Source organism: Mauremys mutica, chromosome 9, assembly GCF_020497125.1.
Source record: "Mauremys mutica isolate MM-2020 ecotype Southern chromosome 9, ASM2049712v1, whole genome shotgun sequence".
NCBI classification, from domain to species: domain Eukaryota; kingdom Metazoa; phylum Chordata; order Testudines; family Geoemydidae; genus Mauremys; species Mauremys mutica.
Genome location: NC_059080.1, coordinates 63,720,172 through 63,739,576, shown reverse-complemented (window position 1 = coordinate 63,739,576; position 19,405 = coordinate 63,720,172). Strand labels below are relative to the sequence as shown.

The 19,405-nt window shown below is 43.3% G+C and overlaps 1 protein-coding gene across 1 annotated transcript in view; it reads left to right on the top strand.

Moving 5' to 3' along the window:
* Positions 1–19,405, top strand: part of RBP1 (retinol binding protein 1) — a 33,536-nt gene that overhangs the window by 1,002 nt on the left and 13,129 nt on the right. The window contains exon 2 of the mRNA XM_045029177.1: positions 66–244. Coding sequence (XP_044885112.1) covers positions 66–244 — 179 coding nt within the window. The remainder of the gene's footprint in view (positions 1–65; positions 245–19,405) is intronic.

Genomic DNA, 19,405 nt, shown 5'->3' with positions numbered 1-19,405 from the left:
CTTGTATTGTTGTAGATTTGTGGCTTTACTGCAAATCCTTTTGTTTTTTTCTGTTTTGTTTTCAGATGTAAACATTGCTGTGAGAAAAATTGCCAACTTGCTAAAACCTGACAAAGAAATCATTCAGAATGGAGATCATATGATCATTAAAACGCTAAGCACTTTTAGAAACTACATCATGGAATTTGATGTAGGAAAAGAGTTTGAGGAGGATTTAGCAGGGGTGGATGATCGCAAATGCATGGTAAGAATTAGAATGGTTACTATTGCATGACAAAAAAGATTAGAAATAATTAGTAATAATCCTAGGTCTTGCAGCAGGATGCAGAGGCAAGACATTTTCATGTGGTTGTTCTTAGAATTTTTATTTTTGTACTTGACAGCTTCATTTAGACAGGGCTGCAAACTGTTTTTAGCTTGTCTTTACAATAAAGGAATGTTAATGTTAAACTTGAATGTGAAGCTATTTCTTTTATTAAAGAACAGGCACTAAGTTAAAATTGTCTCCAGTATAAAGTAATTGGAAGTGATATTTGCTATTCAAAAAGTCATTTACAACCAGATTCTGCCACTCTTATATTGAGCAGTGCTTCACCACAGAAGCAACCCTGTTGATTTCAGTGGGGTAATTTACTACTTACTATGAGCAAGGGTGACAGGACGGAGGCCCCTAATGTTTAGGAACTGGTGTCTTTCCTGTCTGTGTGTGTGTCTCTCTCTCCCCCTTCCCCCACTTCTATGGTGTTGATAAGTTGTATAATCAATTGCTTGACCACACTCTGGTTTGTTATGAAATATATTCAAGAGGCCATAACCAATGCCAGTCAGGTTTATTACTCTAGGCCAATAATAATATAGTACAGGGAAAAGGTTCTATATGGATGATACCATTTTCCAGGAAGCTGTCTCATGCACCATTGTTATATTCACCTTGCGCAGAAGGTGTGCTCCTGAAGTTACACCCCTAAAGCCATCTTTTTATCCCCTACCTGTTTACCAGTAAAAGGTACTGTGTATGTCATCTGAAACCAGATTTAACTGATCACCTTTCTACCTGATTTTTCTGGTAGCATGATGTACCCCTTATTTTTGTTCTGAACACACGTGTTTGAGGTACTAAAGAACACGAAGACACCTCCTAGGTTTGTCCTAGGGTAGTCAGCTTGTGAGGGGAACTCCCATTCTGTTGCTATAATACAATAATCATATGTCCTGATCCTGACAGCTTTCCTATCTACTTAAGCCATAGCTTTCTTCAGCTATGCAAAGTGGTATCGAATACTTAGCATAAGTGAACAGGAATATAATAAAGATATAGGCCAATTTAGACTATTTAACTGCTATATTTATGCTTAGTAATATTTGTGCTTAATATATATGGTGTGGATAATACATGTCATCAATATAATATATATATGTAAGTAGCCAGCATATATTGGTCAACGCTGGAGAGTTTCACTACACTACAGACAGCAGGCTTAACACATCCGTTTAACAAGACAAAACCAGAGCAAATCTTAGAGTAGGTAAGTGGCTCCAAGAGCTCTCCCTTGTGAGCATTTACAAAATATTGTCTCTGGCAAGAGGTATCTCATGACCAATAATACCAATTAACAGAAAAGGCTCAAGAATCTCAAGCTACTTAGCTGAGTCAGAGACTGGATGTTATCTCTCCTATTAGTCCGAGGTCATGACATCTCTGCAATCTCCCAAAGCGCAGGAATTGCTGACGAACTAAAGAGAATTATTTTACCAGCGGTTGTAGCAGGGAAACAAAGGAGAAATGAAATAATAGGCTCCCATTCTTAAAAAAATACCTGGCCATCTCTGTGACTGATCAATATTCTTCTCTGACATCAGGATGTAGAAGTTTACTTTTGATCCAGCAATGGCAGGAAAAGGAAGGTTTATGAGATCTGGTGAAAGGGAATGGCTAGATATGTGGCAAGCCACTGCATGGGCTAAACCTTCAGTATTCTTTGCTTCAGAACCCAGACACCGGGGGAAAAGGGCATTTTTTCCTCCTTCCCTCTTCTCTCTCCCCACAAAAGGTGGTATAGTGTAGTACAGCATTTCTAGTTACTGGCAGCTCCTTAAATCAGGGCATAGAAACTCAATAGAGAGGTATACAACTATTGAAGCTTTATTGACCATGTGTGGTTTGCATGAGTCACACAGTACTGACTGAATTCCCAAAGACTTGTCCCAGAATTCACTGGCCTTGCTGTAATACCTGGGATGGATTACCTGGGTGGCATCATCTGCTGCAATTGTTCCAAAGTTCCCATCAGGAATCGGGGAATGTACCTGAGATACGACACTTTCACCAAATCCGTGGTCTTACATCTTGGCCACCAATACTGTAAACAATCTATAACTGCAGCTCTGCAACTAAATACGTTAGTAATGTTAGCCTCATTATATCTGCCATAATTGCCCCGGGTAATAGTGTAGTTTATAGTTTAGTGCTTCCTATGGAATTATACATGGATTATTTTTTTAAGAATGAGATCCCAGCTCTCCTACATCATAGGAGAGTTGCACCCTGGAACTGTCTCAGGTTGTTTTGCTCTCCAGGCCCTGAGAACAATATGCAATGCGGTGCCAACAGCCTCTGAGTGACTAATCACTAGTCTCTGGGCCAGATAGTTTCTGTCCCTGGCACAAATGAGGGACGGCACAAGAAGCACAGGTACTGTTCCTGCCTAGTGTTCCTGGGGGCAAGTCACTCTGAAGGGAGCAGGAAGAAGGTGGAATTTGGCCTTGATTCCTCCTCTCTTCCACACTGGCATGAGCTGGGAAGGTGAGCATGGCTTCACCTTCCAAATAGATGCTGCTGCTTGCACACTTCCCCTGTGTGCTGGGAGGGATTGTGATTTGAGTATCCTGAGAGTAAGGATGGTTCAGTGTTTACGACACTGAACTGGGACTTGAGATAACAGATTCCATGTAGGACCTTGGGCTGTCACTGAATCTCTCCATGCCTCAGTTTCCCATCTGTAGGCTGGGGATAATACCTCTTTTTCTCACAATCTAAACAGACAGGCAAGAGTGGAAGTTTTTCAGGGAAGACACTCTCTCTTACTATGAGATGTTTACTGGGGCCTTTTGGCATTATGTTAGTACTGTTAGTAAATGATAATAGAAGCACAACCTGGCCTTGTATGAGTACTTCCAAATGAAGTAAAATCAGGAAAGTGCTGTAAGCACAGCTGTGCAGCAACAGAAGAGGATTAGGGGAACTAAGAAGGGGAAGAACTTACCCACAGTGGTGCACTCCATTCAAGTGGAAGGTTCCTTTTCTGTTGCTAAGGCCTTTTCACATCTGGAAAACTAGGCTGAAGCCCAAGTAAATATTGTTTTAATAGAAAAGTGGTTCAAGTAAATCCTACACTGAGATGATGTACTAGAAGCATACTACAGAGATATTGCCTATGAGGTACCAGAAACTTCAATTTTGAGAAAATTCTTGTTGGTAGTATGCATAACTGTGTTGGATGTAAGCATCTAATGTAAAACTTCAGTGCTTTGATGATATCTGTTATAAATAACTAGGTAGTTGCAGTGGTTGTGAATAACATCTGTACAACAGCTCTCCTTTTAACTAACAACTATCATTTTCCTAGATCTTATCTGCTTGCTGATTCCCCCACTTCTCAGGAGCGTTGCCAACTCTTGCAATTTTACCTCACAATATTTAGTGTTTTTCTTAAAGCCCCAGCTCCTGGAATCATAGGCCTATATCAGAATCCCCTGTGATGCCACTAGTCCACTGTGTGTAGATTATTTTTAAAAAGCAGATGAATTAAGAGATAATACAAACAGAGTAATTTATATTGGTACATTATGAGCATGTAGTTTAGATTTTGGTCATATTTCCATAGGGAAAATGTAACCTTGACAGGTAGTGGAGTAGTTAGAATAATTCCAAATTTTAATAGCACCTGTGATGAGGAAAGACGAAAGAGATTGAGCTGATTCTTATTAGAGAACAAAGACTTTGATGTGGCTTAAAGGAGGTACAGAGTGTACAAGTGGGGTTGGTATTAATGAGCTAGGTGCTTCGTTGTTTTTTTTCCTTATACTCTGCTAAAGCATCAATATTGATCACTGCTAGAGGCTGGGCTTGCTGGACCAATGGGTCTGATTCTGTACGGCAAATCCCACATTGCTAGGAAAACATGGGAAAACCGAGATGGGTTTATTGCTGATTTAATCTGGTCTTGCCCCATGGGTTTCTTTTGCTCCACTAGGCTGTGCCAAGATGGTTTTATAAAAACCACTTATTGGACATCCCTCAGGATGACTGCAGTAGTAGTATCTAGACAGATAGTAGCAGTAATCACTTGAACATCTCTGGGACACACGTAGCCAGCAGAGAGGGAAAGTCTTGAAGCCAGATATGTCTTTTGCCCCCACTACTCCCATTGGAAGGCTGTTCCAGAACTTCACTCCTCTGATGGTTAGAAACCTTTGTCTAATTTCAAGTCTAAACTTCCTGATAGCCAGTTTATATCCATTTGTTCTTGTGTCCACATTGGTACTGAGCTTAAATAATTCCTCTCCCTCCCCGGTATTTATCCCTCTGATATATTTATAGAGAGCAATCATATCTCCTCTCAGCCTTCTTTTGGTTAGGCTAAACAAGCCAAGCTCTTTGAGTCTCCTTTCATATGACAGGTTTTCCATTCCTCGGATCATCCTAGTAGCCCTTCTCTGTTCCTGTTCCAGTTTGAATTCATCCTTCTTAAACATGGGAGACCAGAACTGCACATAGTATTCCAGATGAGATCTCACCAGTGCCTTGTATAACGGTACTAACACCTCCTACTGGAAATACCTCGCCTGATGCATCCCAAGACCACATTAGCTTTTTTCATGGACATATCAGATGGACGACTCATAGTCATCCTGTGATCAACCAATACTCCGAGGTCCTTCTCCTCCTCGGTTACTTCCAACTGATGCCCCCCCCCCCAGTTTATAACAATAATTCTTGTTATTAATCCCTAAATGCATGACCTTGCACTTTTCACTATTAAATTTCATCCTATTACTATTACTCCAGTTTACAAGGTCATCCAGATCTTCCTATAAGTTATCCTGGTCCTTCTCTGTATTGGCAATACCTCTCAGCTTCGTGTCATCTGCAAACTTTATTAGCACATTCACACTTTTTGTGCTAAGGTCAGTAATAAAAAGATTAGTCCCAAAACTGATTCCTGAGGAACTCCACTAGTAACCCCCCTCCAGCCTGACAGTTCACCTTTTAGTACAACCCATTGTAGTCTCCCCTTTAACCAGCTCCTTATCCACCTTTCAATTTTCATATTGATCCCCATCTTTTCCAATTTAGCTAATAATTCCCCATGCGGAACCGTATCAAATGCCTTACTGAAATCAAGGTAAATTAGATCCACTGCGTTTTCTTTGTCTAAAAAATCTGTTACCTTCTCAAAGAAGGAGATCAGGTTGGTTTGCCACGATCTACCTTTTGTAAAACCATGTTGTATTTTGTTCCAGTTACCTCAATGTCCTTAACTACTTTCTCTTTCAAAAAATTTTCCAAGACCTTGCATACTACAGATGTCAAACTGACAGGCCTGTAGTTGCCTGGATCACTTCTTATCCCTTTTTTAAAGATAGGAACTAGGTTAGCAATTCTCCAGTCATATGGTACAACCCCTGAGTTCACAGATACATGGAAAAACTCTTGCTAATGGGCTTGCAATTTCATGTGCCAGTTCCTTTAATATTCTTGGATGAAGATTATCTGGGCCCCCCAGTTTAGTCCCATTAAGCTGTTCGAGTTTGGCTTCTACCTCGGATGTGGTAATATCTACCTCCATATCGTCATTTCCATCATCCTACCATTATCCCTAAGCTCCTCATTAGCCTCATTAAAGACTGAGGCAAAGTATTTGTTTAGATATTGGGCCATGCCTAGATTATCCTTAACCTCCACTCCATCCTCCATGTTTAGTGGTCCCACTTCTTCTTTCTTGGTTTTCTTCTTATTTATATGGCTATAGAACCTTTTACTATTGGTTTTAATTCCCTTTGCAAGGTCCAACTCTATATGGCTTTTGGCCTTTCTCACTTTATCCCTACATGTTCTGACCTCAGTAAGGTAGCTTTGCTTGCTGATCCCTCCCATCTTCCACTCCTTGTAGGCTCTCTGCTTTCTCTTAATCACCTCTCTGAGATGCTTGCTCATCCAGCTTTGTCTACAACTCCTGCCTATGAATTTTTTCTCCTTTCTTGGGATGCAGGCTTCTGATAGTTTCTGCAACTTTGACTTGAAGTAATACCAGGACTCCTCCACCTTTAGATCCCCAAGTTCTAAAGTCCAATCCACTTACCTAACTAATTTCCTTAATTTTTTTTTTAAATTAGCCCTTTTGAAATAAAAAACCCTAGTCACAGATCTATTTTTGTTTATCCTTCTATTCAGTTTGAACTGAATTAGCTCATGATCGCTCGAACCAAGATTGTCCCCTACAACCATTTCTTCTATGAGGTCCTTGCTGCTCACCAAACCAAATCTAAAATGACATCCCCTCTTGTTGGTTCAGCGACTACTTGGTGAAGGAATCCATCAGCTATCACATCTAGGAAAATCTGAACCCTATTACTATTACTAGCACTTGTCCTCCAGTCAATATCTGGGAAGTTAAAGTCTCCCATGATCACACAATTCCCATTAGTATTTACTTCATTAAAAACATTAAAAAGGTCTCTGTCCATATCCAAATCAGATCCCAGTGGTCTGTAGCACACCCCGAGCACTATCTCAGGGGAGGCTCTAGTAGCTTTCTTCCCCAATGTTATTTTTGCCTAGACAGACTCTTGTCTTATCCATTCCATCCCTTCTTATTTATTTACAGTCTACCTCATCATTGATATACTAATGCTACTCCACCATCTTTGCCTTTATTTCTGTCTTTCCTAAACAGCACATACCCTTCAATACCTGTACTCCAGTCATGACTATTATTCCATCATGTTTCTGTTATCCCTATAATATCTGGTTTCACTTCCTGCACCAGTAACTCTAGTTCCTCCATTTTGTTACCTAGGCTCCTCGCATTGGTGTACAAACATGTTAATTTTTGCTGTCTGGCTTTGCTCACGTTCTTTACCCAATTAGGCCCAGATGTTCTACCACCAGTATCACCTATTAGAATAGTATCTACACTACCCTTCCTCCTTATGTCCATTCTCCTGTCCACAGCTGTATCCTTTCTTACTTCGTTTTCTTCCCTCTCAATGTTAAAATCCAGTGTGGAGATTACCTGAACATCTCCCAACCATCTCCCCCCCAATTCCTAGTTTAAAGCTCTCTTAATCAGTTGTGCCAGCCTCCATACTAGAAGTCTATTTCCTTCCCTACTCAGGTGAAGTCCATCCCAAGAGAACAGTCCTCTGTCCATGAATACCTCCCAGTGGCCATACATCCCAAAGCCCTCCTTATAGCACCACTGCCTGAGCCATCTGTTGATCGTCATAATCTTGTCACACCTTTCTTGCCCTTCTCTTGGAACAGGCAGAATCCCACTGAAGATCACCTGAGCCTTGATTTCCTTAAGCATCTTTCCCAGCCTGGCAGTCTCCCTTGATACGTTCCAGCGAGAATCTAGCCATATCATTCGTTCCCACATAAAAGACAATCAGTGGATTCTTTCCCGCTCCAGTTAGGATCCTCTTCAGCCTCAGGTCCACATCCCATATCTTAGCACTGGGCAGACAGCACACCCTTCTGTTCTCTGGATCAGCTCTGGTTACAGGCCTGTCTATTCTTCTCAGTAAGGAGTCCCCAATCACGTAGACCTGCCTTTTCCTGGTGACGGTACGATTCTCCCGTCTATCCCCTGCTCCCTTTGGCTGCAAGTCCTCTCGATTCCTATTCACCTTTGCAATCCTCCGCAACGCATCCCATATCGTCCTGGGGCTCATATTTGGTGGTGTTATCTCCATTGACTCTTTCCCTCTTCTTATAGGACTAACTGCTCTTCTCTTCTTTCTTGCCCTCTCACCTTCAGCAACCACCTGCTGTGCCCCTTCTTCATTTTCCAACTCTGCAAACCTGTTCCTGAGCTCTATTTCTCCTTCACTGGCCCGTCTTTTCCTCTGCCTCGTTCTCTTAGTCACATGCTTGCACCGTCCACTTTCCTCACCCAGGAGTCTCCCCTCAGAGTTCTTTGGTCCTGCTTCCATCTGCAAGTGTGAGCTTTTCCATTCAGACTCCTCATGTCTTCGCTCCATCATCCGCTCGAACCCCCTTCTAAACTCAACCAGAATTTCCACCTACATCTCCAGTCCTCAGATTTTTTCTTCCATCAGTTCTATCAGGCGGCACTTCATGCAGATGAAACGTTTATCAGGTACCCCCTCCAGGATCATGTACATGCCGCAGCTTCCACATCTAGTCATCCTCATTGTGTCTTCCACTGCTTGGGTCATTACAACTGCTGCCTCTGTGTCTGTCATAGGCTTCCCACTTAAATCCTGTAAATCTGGGAAATACAAACCAAACCAAAACACCACCACCCACAGCAAAACAAACCAACAACAAGCACCAAGACACTGCTAGAACACTGCACATTCCCTTCAGTAGCCTGTTTGTTCTTCTGCCTGCCTTTCTTAGTCTTTCCCCAAACTCCCACTCAAACTCCCCTTTTTACAGCTCTGTTTCCTGGCTCCTGTGCCGCTGCAACTGTCTATACCACTGCCTGACTGGCTGGCTACCTTTATAGAACCCCTAGTCAGAGAAGCCCCGCCCCCTAATCAGGGCTCAGCTTTTCTCCCAGCACACTGCCCCTACCAGCCTCCACATATACAAATATCTTCTCCTCCAGCAGAAGTCCCACTCAAACTCCCCAGTTTATAGCTCTGTTTGCTGGCTCCTGTGCCGCTGCAGCTGTCTATGCCGCTGCCTTACTGGCTGGCTACCTTTATAGGACTCCTAGTCAGAGAAGCCCCTCCCCCACATTACATAAGGTGTGAAGTTAATTAACAAGTATTTAGGCAGGGTCTAGTCCACAGTATTACTGGATTCTACAAGAGGAATGAACTGTTGCTAATCTATGTTATATCAGGAATCATAATTAAGACCATATCTACCTGAAAAGCAGGCACCCTGTAATTATAATCACGGGGGTTTCAATGGGACTACTCAGAGAAAAGTAGTATTCAGCACAAGTCTGAGGCTCATTATCAGTTGTGCCATTTTAATGAGATGTGTTGAATAATCTGCCTCTAAATCCGCAGCCCTTCCACTTGACCCCTACGTTGATTCATGTGTCTTGTGTTCCTGCCTCCTTTTCTGATTCTGTCTTCCTGTAACAGTTCTCCTTCCTCTGGGCTCCTTGCTCTGTGCTTTCAAGTATGCCCTTACATCTCCCATCTTGGGAATAAAACATCCCTCAGTCCCCATCGTCTCTCTACCATTCTATCTCTGGGCTTGTTTCAAACACTGCTACATTAATGTACACCAAGGAACTTTTGGTGCACACCAACAGTGTCCATATGGGCCAGTTAGTGTGGGACACACTAGTGCGCACTAGAATTTACAGCCCTCTGCTGCAGAGCCCACATTCTGGCCAGTTTGTCTTTCAGTAGAGATTTGAGCAGGCCTATAAGGGTATGTCTACGCAGCAAAGAAAAACCCGTGACTGACCCGTGCCAGCTGGCTCAGGCTCGGGCTGTAGGGGTGTTTCATTCAGGGCTGGCTCCAGCTTTTTTGCCACCCCAAATGGCGAAGGGAAAAAAAAAGAAAAACCCAATTGAGCTGCCGCTGAAGAGGAAGAGACAGAGTGAAGGACCCGCCACCGAATTGCCGCCAAAGACTGAAGCGGAGCGCTTGAGGTGTCGCCGAAGAGCCGAACGTGCCACCCCAATCATGGACGGACTGCCGCTCTTTTCTATTGGCCACTACGGGCACCTGCTTCCTTCGCTGGTGCCTGGAGCCAGCCCTAGTTTCATTCCTGTATAGACTCCTGGGTCCTGGCTGCAGCCCAAGTCTAGAAACATCTCACCTCGCAGGGTCCTAGAGCCCAGGCTCCAGGCTGAGCCTGGAAGTCTACACAGCAATGAAACAGCCCCACAGCCGGAGCCCTGAGCACCCGAGTTGGCTGGAATGGGCCAGCTGTGGGCATCTAGTTGCTGTGCAGACATACCCTAGTTGAAGAAACATGTTCCAGAGTCCTATAGTGGCAGATTTCTGTTGCCAGGTGCCAGAACTCAGAGGAGCACCCACAGCAAGAGAGGGACATTGTGGTACACCCTACCAACCTATTTGCTTTGAATTAACTTTTGGTGCTGCAAAGTGAAGCAGAAGACAGGACACTGAGGGCCAGATCATGGTAGTGAGAGTACAAGTGGGAAAGGATGAAATAAACAGCTCCATTGTGTGCATACACAATGTATGTAGACGCTCACCCTGCTCTAGCTTGTGTGCTAAAAATAGCAGTGAAGCCACACGAGTACAATCCTGATTAACCCCTGTGTACACACTTGAGAGGCTAGCCCAAGCTGCCACCCATGCCACCACAGCCACCATCCTATATTGAGCATGCTAGCTCCAGAGTGTCTGTCTATCCATGCTGGGAAGCACCCTCCCAGCTGCTGTGTAGATTTACCCACTATGGCTCGGAAGCACAGGCTCAACACACAGATAGTTCCACTAGTGGGATACTGTAATCCTGCTCCAATTCTCCTCTCTGCTCCTGGGAATATTGTTGCAAGCTTTGACAGGGTGGCAGGGTGGCGTCTGCCACGTACATCCTAGGAAGAAATCTGGCTGAAGAATCCTGAGGGTTCACTGTCAATAGGAAACACTTTTGCAGCCCTTCCAGCACAGGCTCCGTCTCTAAGCCACATTCTAGCTTACTGGTCCACTTTCCCAAACCCATCGGAAGAGTCTCCAGGGGAATGGAAGACAACTTTCAAGTGCATTTGATTTCTATAGTCAGGTCAAAACGCAATACATTCATATCCATAGACTAAATGACACAACTGTTTCTACAGGCTGTGCATGGTCCTTCTGTTCACAGACAGGCAAGCTCTTGGCACCACTTCTTTAGCTACAGTTCCTGCCCACCTGGATCATTTCCAAGCTGAAAGGAGAAACCAAACATTTTAAAATTCTTTGTAGATACTGAAAAGCTTTGTATACTTGGGATGAGTCATTTGCGGAAGAAATGTATTTCCCTGCATCAAAATTCTGTTTTTCTTGGACTTCTGGCAAGTCTGTCATGAAACTCATTGATCATGTTATAAGAGCATCTCTTAGGATACAGCACTGTCTTACTACTGTAGACCACTTGCATTTTGAGGACCTTGTTGGAAGCCAGTTTTGCATACTTTCTCCAGCACAACACTGGTGCTGTTCAAGAAATTGTATTTGTCTCTGGCTTATCAAGGTTCATGATTGTGGAAAAAAAAATTAAACATGAGCCACACAGACAGGCAAATAGGAAACATGAAGAAACTGATTTCCTTACGCATGGTTCAGTTGTCGTGTTCTTCATGTCATCATCATCTTCTTATGCTGTGTTCAGAGCCTGTAGGACTTCAACAGTTTGGGAACCTAACAGCTTTGTTTTCTTGGTGTTTCCATAGAGGATGCAGCTTCCTGGATTTCATGTACATTTGAAGTAAGCTGGAAAATAAAAAGTGCACACATTTTTTATTCAGAAGGTCCACTGAGAGAAACTGCATTTTCAGGGGAGTGGGTTGCTTCATGCATTACCAGATTAAACTCTCTGTTACAAAGTAGATAGAACGTCTTGTCTAGTTTAGTTCACTGGTTCAGCTCTAGGCTGTCTTTTTGCTGACATTGTCCTATTCCTGCTCATGGTTATCAGTCACAGTTAGGGCAACACTTATTATGAGTTTGCTGTTCAATGAGTTTTTGTGTATTTATTGAGATATCCTGAATCTTCTGGATTTTTGATTCTCCACCTGTACTCGGTATTTTTGTATCAGCCTTTGCTGTCAACTAAATCTCATCCAATGATTCCTGTTGTATGACTAGAGAAATGTCAGAAGAATGTCCATGTGACACTAACTCATACTCTGTCACTTTAAGTGTACTCTGTTTTGATTAGCTTGTCTTTGTGTCGCTGGTCTGGTGGTGACTATATCACCCACGTTGTCTTTTATTTGCAGAGGAGCCATGTCATGGTGTAGCGGGGTGAGCACCCACTCCAGCCCTGAGGGGGTTGGAAAATCCCTGCAGAGGGCTGGGGCTGGGAAAGGGAGCAAAATCCCAGCTGATTGGGGGAAGTAGCTGCAGCTGAGGCCACGCCCCAAACAGACTAACCGGGCCTTATAAGAAGGCCAGGGCAGCCAGAAGCTCAAGAGTCTCTCTCTGCTTGTAGAGAGAGAGGGGCCTGTCTGCTAGGGAGGTGAGCAGGGTATTGGGAGTAGAGCAGGGCTGGGGGCAGGTTAGAGGAGCTGGGGAGCTCCAGTCTGGAAAACCCCCAGGCTGCAGGCCTAGCTGAGGGCCTAAGACCAGTACCGGGGCTGCAGAGGGGCAGCCCAACTATAGAGAGAGGCAGCAGGTCCAACTCAACCTTGCGTATACTGCAGTCTGCCCTAGGGAGTGGGGCTAGATGGTGACTGGCAGTAGCCTTACACTGAGGCGATGTGGGGCTAGGGGGTGGGGGTTCCACTGGGTGGGGAGACCCAGAACCTGAGAGTGTGGGGGTACTGCCAGGGGGGAAGCAACCCAGAGAAAGGGGCACCAGGGTCCTGGGAGGGACACAGGGGCCAGCAGTAAGGCGGATCACCAGCCTGCAGGGGGTGCTCCAGGATGCTGGAAGAGCTAATTCCCATGGACGACCAGCAGAGGGTGCCGTAGGGGTGAGTCCACTCCCTTACACATGGGTTCAGAGGAGGCCTACCATTTCTTCTCCTCACCCGAGTCTATCTTCTGTAATTTGCATTTTTCCAAAACAACTTGTAAAGAAAGAATATTTTAATGACTGCTTCATTCCCACTGTGTTCACAATTTCTGTGTAGTAGTTGAAATATTGTCAAAATATTGTACAAGAAGGTAGATTAATGGATTGTTTCAACTAATCTGTCATTTCTGGAGACATAAGTTCAAATTCTGACATAGGTCAAAAGGGAAAGATGAATTTTCTGCTCCGTGTTTGATCACATCAGATGATGACCATAATGTTCTTCATTTCAGCAATAAACTCTGGGATTCCTGGTAATGGGTCTGCTCCAAAGCTATGTAGAGAAGAGTGAAAGGGCAGAGATGCTGCAAACTTTTGTTACCTTAAATAACAAAACACAGAACCTCAACCTAAACTTTTTTCCTAATCAAGGCATATTACCTGTGTTTGTCACTGCAGGGCCTTTGCCGCTAGTTTTCTCAGCTTCAGACACGTACCCTTTTTCTACTCTTGGGGTCTGGTCTGGTGAGTCAGCAACAATAACTCTGCATTTCTATGTAGTGCCCTTGAAGTTTGCGCAGTTTTTCCTTACAGTGTTCTTGGCTTGCTTTAAATGTCACAAAAGGGGCTCATCCTCCTGCAAAGTACTGAGCACCCTCAACTATTACTGGCTTCACTGAGGAAGGAGGCATCTCACAGAAACAGGCCCTGAATTAAATCGCCTCCCTTAAAGGCAAGTGGGCATTCTATGACTGGAAAATCAAAGTATTTTCTGTGTCCAGTATTCATTTTTATTATTTTTTTTACACCAGTCATGACCTTCCAGCATTCTATAACATGTAAACCCAACAATATTTGTATAAAGAGGTCAGACTTCAATAATTTACTTGTAGTTATGCCTGTGATCAAACAGCCCACCCCTAACAGTATAAACTAATTTAAGATGGGATCACCTTCGCAAGCCTGTCTGGAGCTTTTCATTGATTCATTTTACTGAAGTACCTTACTGGGTAAAATCACCTGTGTCAACAGTTTGGCAGATGGAACTTTCTCCTGGAAGCAATTTTAGGAGGGCTTGAATCGTTTGAAGTTCAATGCTGGATTCAAATGAAAATTTGTATTGTCTTGGGCAACTTCAGTGTCTGTTACAGACTGTTTATTAAATATTTGAATGGGTATGTTGCTATCAGTTTTCTGTGGGCTTATTAGTAGATATGGTTTTGGATTTTCTTAGGATAGCTAAGTATCAAAGGGGTAGCCGTGTTAGTTTGGAACTGTGAAAAGCAACAAAGAGTCCTGTGGCACCTTATAGACTAACAGACGTACTGGAGCATGAGCTTTCGTGGGTGAATACCCACTTCATCAGACTACCCACGAAAGCTTATGCTCCAATACATCTATTAGTCTATAAGGTGCCACAGGACTCTTTGTCGCTTTTTAGGATAGCTATTTAGCCTGAGTAGTTAGCCAGCTTTTAGATACCAACAGAATTACTGGATTGAGAAGGACTGTGCTAGCTAGGGAATGTGGCATAGTCTTGGATCACTGCAGCCATTTGCTGCATGGCAATATAAAAACACCTCTCTGAGTGGTATTAGGAAGAAAAACAGACATGCCTATGCTGTAGTCCCCTAAGGGAAGGGAAATCAATAACAAATTTTTGATGAAAGGCAGTAGCTACAATTCACATCTTTAGATGCTACAAGGTAGGATTCTTCTTAAACGTCCATTGTTGTTCTTGATCAGGAAAAAAATAGTTCTTTGATCTTTGAACAATCCATGTTATTGTCTTTTATTCACCAGTAAGATATGCCATCAGTTTTAGATTATACGCTGCACTGTGCATGTGACCACATTAGGGATAGTACAACAGGAAACATTCTGGAAAGCCAGTATCAAAGGCTTTTGCATTTGGGCCACAAAGGGAAAAATATCATTTTCTGATCAAACAGTTTTGATGAATACTGGAGTAAATCTCAGAAGTCGATATTTGTGACCCCGTGTCAATATGATTTATTACTAAATGTAGGAATTGCGACTGACCATACTTCCAAGAAAACTACTATAGTGTGGTTGCCACTGGGGGAAATACAAAAGGATAGTCAATAGGTATGTTTTGGTTTTACTGAATGTTCCAGTCATAAATTTACTTTGGCCCACACTTGAAGACAATAGTGTTACTGCTGAAATGTGCACGTGTAATGTGTATTCTGGGCTTTCCTTTTCAGGAAGATGATGTTCCTTTGGATGCATATTTAAATTACAATATTCATAACACACAAACAGATTAGGCATTCAATTTTTTTTAGTGAATTAAACACCAAAGCAAAATTAAGACATCTGAAGAAAAGCAGTTTAATTGAGACTATACAGCTCAGCTCATCAGGAATACAATATAAGGCAAAAGACGGTTAAACAAACCTCAGAGATAGAAGAAGAAAGATTTATTTGCCTTCTGAGTGTTTAAAAGCTTGTGCTTTCTCAGACTTCTCCAGGATACCTATTTGGGACAATGGATACAGTACAATCTATTTTGTAGAGTCACCCCACACCTGCTCACTAAAGCACTCAAGTACTGTACAGTTAGAATTAAAAACATTGTAAGTACATTAATAGTATTTAAAACCACTTTCTTGTAACTTGGAAATAGAAAACCCAAAGAGGCTTTAGCACAAAAAAAGTACAGGGAAATGGGGGCAAAATAGAACTATTACAGGTGCATAAGTTATTGGGGGTGACTTTAAAGATCGCAGTGTCGAATAGGGGCCTAAAATGTGAGCAGCTATTGGAGGTTTTGAACTGTGTGTGGAGAAGGAGCTGTGTGACTGCACACAGACACAGTACTATCAGGAGGACATCGCTACTGGTTTACCCTTAAAATTTCCATGGATATTGTACCCACTTTCTCTAAGCTGCATTCGATCCACAGAGGTTCAAGTGACTAGTCCAAGGTCACATTGCAGGTAAGTGGCAGAGTCAGAAATATAAGCAAGAAGTCCCAGCTCAGTGCCCAGCTCTCATCACAATACCGCTTAATTTCATGCATCCTAACTGATTGTTAATGGATACATTGAAATCACTTTAAGCCCTTTAACAAGCTCTTTTGTCCATTCTACCCTTTTTTTGTGACCTGCAAAAATGGAGTTTAACTAATCAGAAGTGTTGTGCAATTTTCAGGACAGGTGTTATCCCCCAGGTAAGCACACGTTGCTTACTAGGGAGTTCTGTGGGTCTGCAGTGCATATATCTATAGGTCTTGTCCTTCTCTTGGCAGGCAGATTTCTTTTCCTTTTGTTGCTAATGTTCTGTGCCCTGGTTAATTTTCAGTAATTTAAGGGGGTCTTTTCTTTTAAGAGAATGAAAAATGGTAAGGGAGGTTTAGAGGATTCATTTACTATTTGAAGTAGAAGCAGCAGCACAAGTAGTTATGAATATGAAAATCTACATTACATTTTTGGAATAACTGGGGTGTCTCCCAGCCAAGAGTCACTGAAATATTCTAAGTATTGCTGTGATGCTTGGAGTTCCTTCCCTGGACCTAAAGAAGAGCTCTGTGTGGTTCAAAAGCTTGTCTCTCTCACCAACAGAAGTTGGTCCAATAAAAGATATCTCACCCACCTTGTATCTCTAAAATACTCTAGTTATACAAAGAATAAATTAGTTTATAGTGGAAAAGAACTGTTTTATCTCCAATGTAAAACCCAGCAGGATATTTCCATAGCTTCCTTCTGAATCATAGACATAGAGCTTTTTTCCAGCATCTTTAATCTAAGATTTAAATGTTTTAGAAAGCAGGGAATCCCAGGCTTCAGTGAATTGTTATTAATTTATGACATCAAGATTTTAACAGATGAACCCGGCTTAAAATTTTTCACCCAAAGACCCCAAACTCTATCTCCACATCTCTCTCTAGCCTATTTCCTATTGAGTCTGTCTGTTAGATGTATGTGGTGTCTAGCAGATGGCATTATGCAACAGGCAGCAGCAGTGCAAGCTTTCTTCGTGCTTGTCTACATGGTGGGTAGTGTGCTCTACAGGGGAGTGATTTCTAAAGTGCATTAATGGGTTGCACATTAATTGTTCCATGCTGGTACAGTTGACTGTAGTGCTGTTTGAAACAGTACTGCGTTAAAGTGCACTAGGGAATCTCTACTTGGACCAATTAATGAGCAACAAGGTAGTGTGTTTTAGAAATCACACCCCTGTAGAGCACATTGCCGCACTGTGTACACTAGCCCTTAGATAGCCCTGACAACGTGCTGATCTGGAAGGACTAATCCAGGAGTAGTTCAGTATCCATGCCCATTCATTCCTCAGCCTTTCTGGTGAGACTGTCAAAAAGGGACAATGAGCACCAAATGGCATTGTAATTTTTGCAAAGTGCATGGGTTCCACATTAGCTTTCAGTCCATAGAAGCCTAGTTCACTCAGGACTGTTTTTGCCAAATAATTAAGCAGTGCTTTCTAAACAGCGTAAATGGGTAAATACTTTTTCCAGTTACCTAGTCATTAGGGGGCATGACTCCTAGGAAAGCTTGTAATAATGGAAGTATTCTGAGCTAACTTTGGCATCGCTTTACCACTGTACACAGGAACTATTGTGTTTGTTTTACCTATTGGTAAACAATAGACTTCTTAGTGGCAACAGCTATATGTGTGAAAGATAACCAAATACAATAGAACTTCATAGTTACTAACACCTCAGGAATAGAGGTTGTTTGTAACTCTGAAATGTTTGCCACTCTATGCAAAACGTTCTGGTTGTTCTTTCAAAAGTTCACAACTGAACATTGATTTAATACAGCTTTTAAACTTTACTATGCAGAAGAAAAGTGCTGCTTTTAGCCATTCTTATTTAAATGAAACAAGCACAGAAACAGTTTCCTTACCTTGTTGAATCTTTTTTTAACTTTCCCTTTATTTTATTAGTAGTTAACATTTAACACAGTACTGTACTGTATTTGCCCCTTTTTGTGTCTCTTGGTATTGACACCTCCTCATCAATTATTGGGAGTGGACCACATCTACCCTGACTGAATTGGCCTTTAACATTGGTTCTCCACCTGTAAGGTAACTCCCTTCTCTTCATGCGCCAATATACATTTATGCCTATATCCGTAATTTTCACTCCATGCATCTGAAGAAGTGGGTTTTTTACCCACGAAAGCTTTTGCTCCAATAAATCTGTTAGGGTATGTCTACACTACAAGACTATTTCGAATCAACTTAATTCGAATTTGTGGAATCGACCTTATGAAGTCGAAGGTGTGTATCCACACTAAATACACTAGTTCGACTGTGCGAGTCCACAGTAACGGGGCCAGCGTCGACTTTGGAAGCGGTGCACTGTGGGAAGCTATCCCACAGTTCCCGCACTCCCCGCTGCCCATTGGAATTCTGGGATTTCCCCCAATGCATGCTGGGGGGAAAATGTGTCGAGGGTGGTTTTGGGTAACTGTCATCATTGAACCGTCAATCACGCCCTCCCTCCCTCCCTCCCTCCCTCCCTCCCTGAAAGCGCCTGCGGGCAATCTGTTCGTGCACTTTTCTGCTCAGTGACAGCGCGGGCGCCACAGCACTTTGAGCACGGATCCCGCTGCAGTTATGGCCGTTGTCAACTCCTCGCACCTTATCGTCCACCTCTTCCACAGTCAGCTGCTGAGAAATAGGGCTACATTTCAATGGTGCTGCGAGCACTGGTGGACCATGGGGGACGTTTTACCAACATCAACGTCGAGTGGCCAGGCAAAGTTCATGACGTGCGTGTTTTCAGGAACTGTGGTCTGTTTAGACGCCTGCAGGAAGGTAGTTTCTTCCCGGACCACAAAATAAGTCTTGGGGATGTGCAGATGCCTATAGTGATCGTCGGGGACCCAGCCTACCCACTAATGCCCTGGCTCGTGAAGCTCTGTGCAGGCGCCTTGCACAGCGACAAGGAACTCTTCAAGTACCAGCGAGCAGCGTGACCTGTGACTGTTCAGTTTCTTTACAGAGAAGCTGAACCTGCCCCTGTTTCTTTACCAAGTGACTGTTGACTAGCATCTGCAGTTACATACCCCGCTCACCCCGCTTCCCCAACTTCCAACACACGTTTAAAAATAAAATACATGTTCCACTGTAACTTTACAAAGGTTTCTTTATTGATGACTTTGCGTTACAGGGTTGAAACCGGGACACGGACTGTGCTGGGTAGGGTGTGCAGTGATGTAAAGACCGCCTGTAAACTCGAGGAATGACAGGCTCCTGCTCCCAGAGTGGTCTGCAGTGCCGGACTGGATGTTTCAACAGAGCCTGCCATCCCTCCTTTTTGGGACTCTGTGTGCGGGGGCTATGTGGCCTTTTGGCGGGGGAGGACGGATACAGATTCCTCTGCTGCGTGGCTCTGTGGTCCAGGACAGGGACCGTTGCATGAGATCTGTAACCCCCCTCCCCCGCTACAAAGTCACGTACCCCTCCACCCACACAGAACCTGCAAACCACCTCCCATACCGACCAGG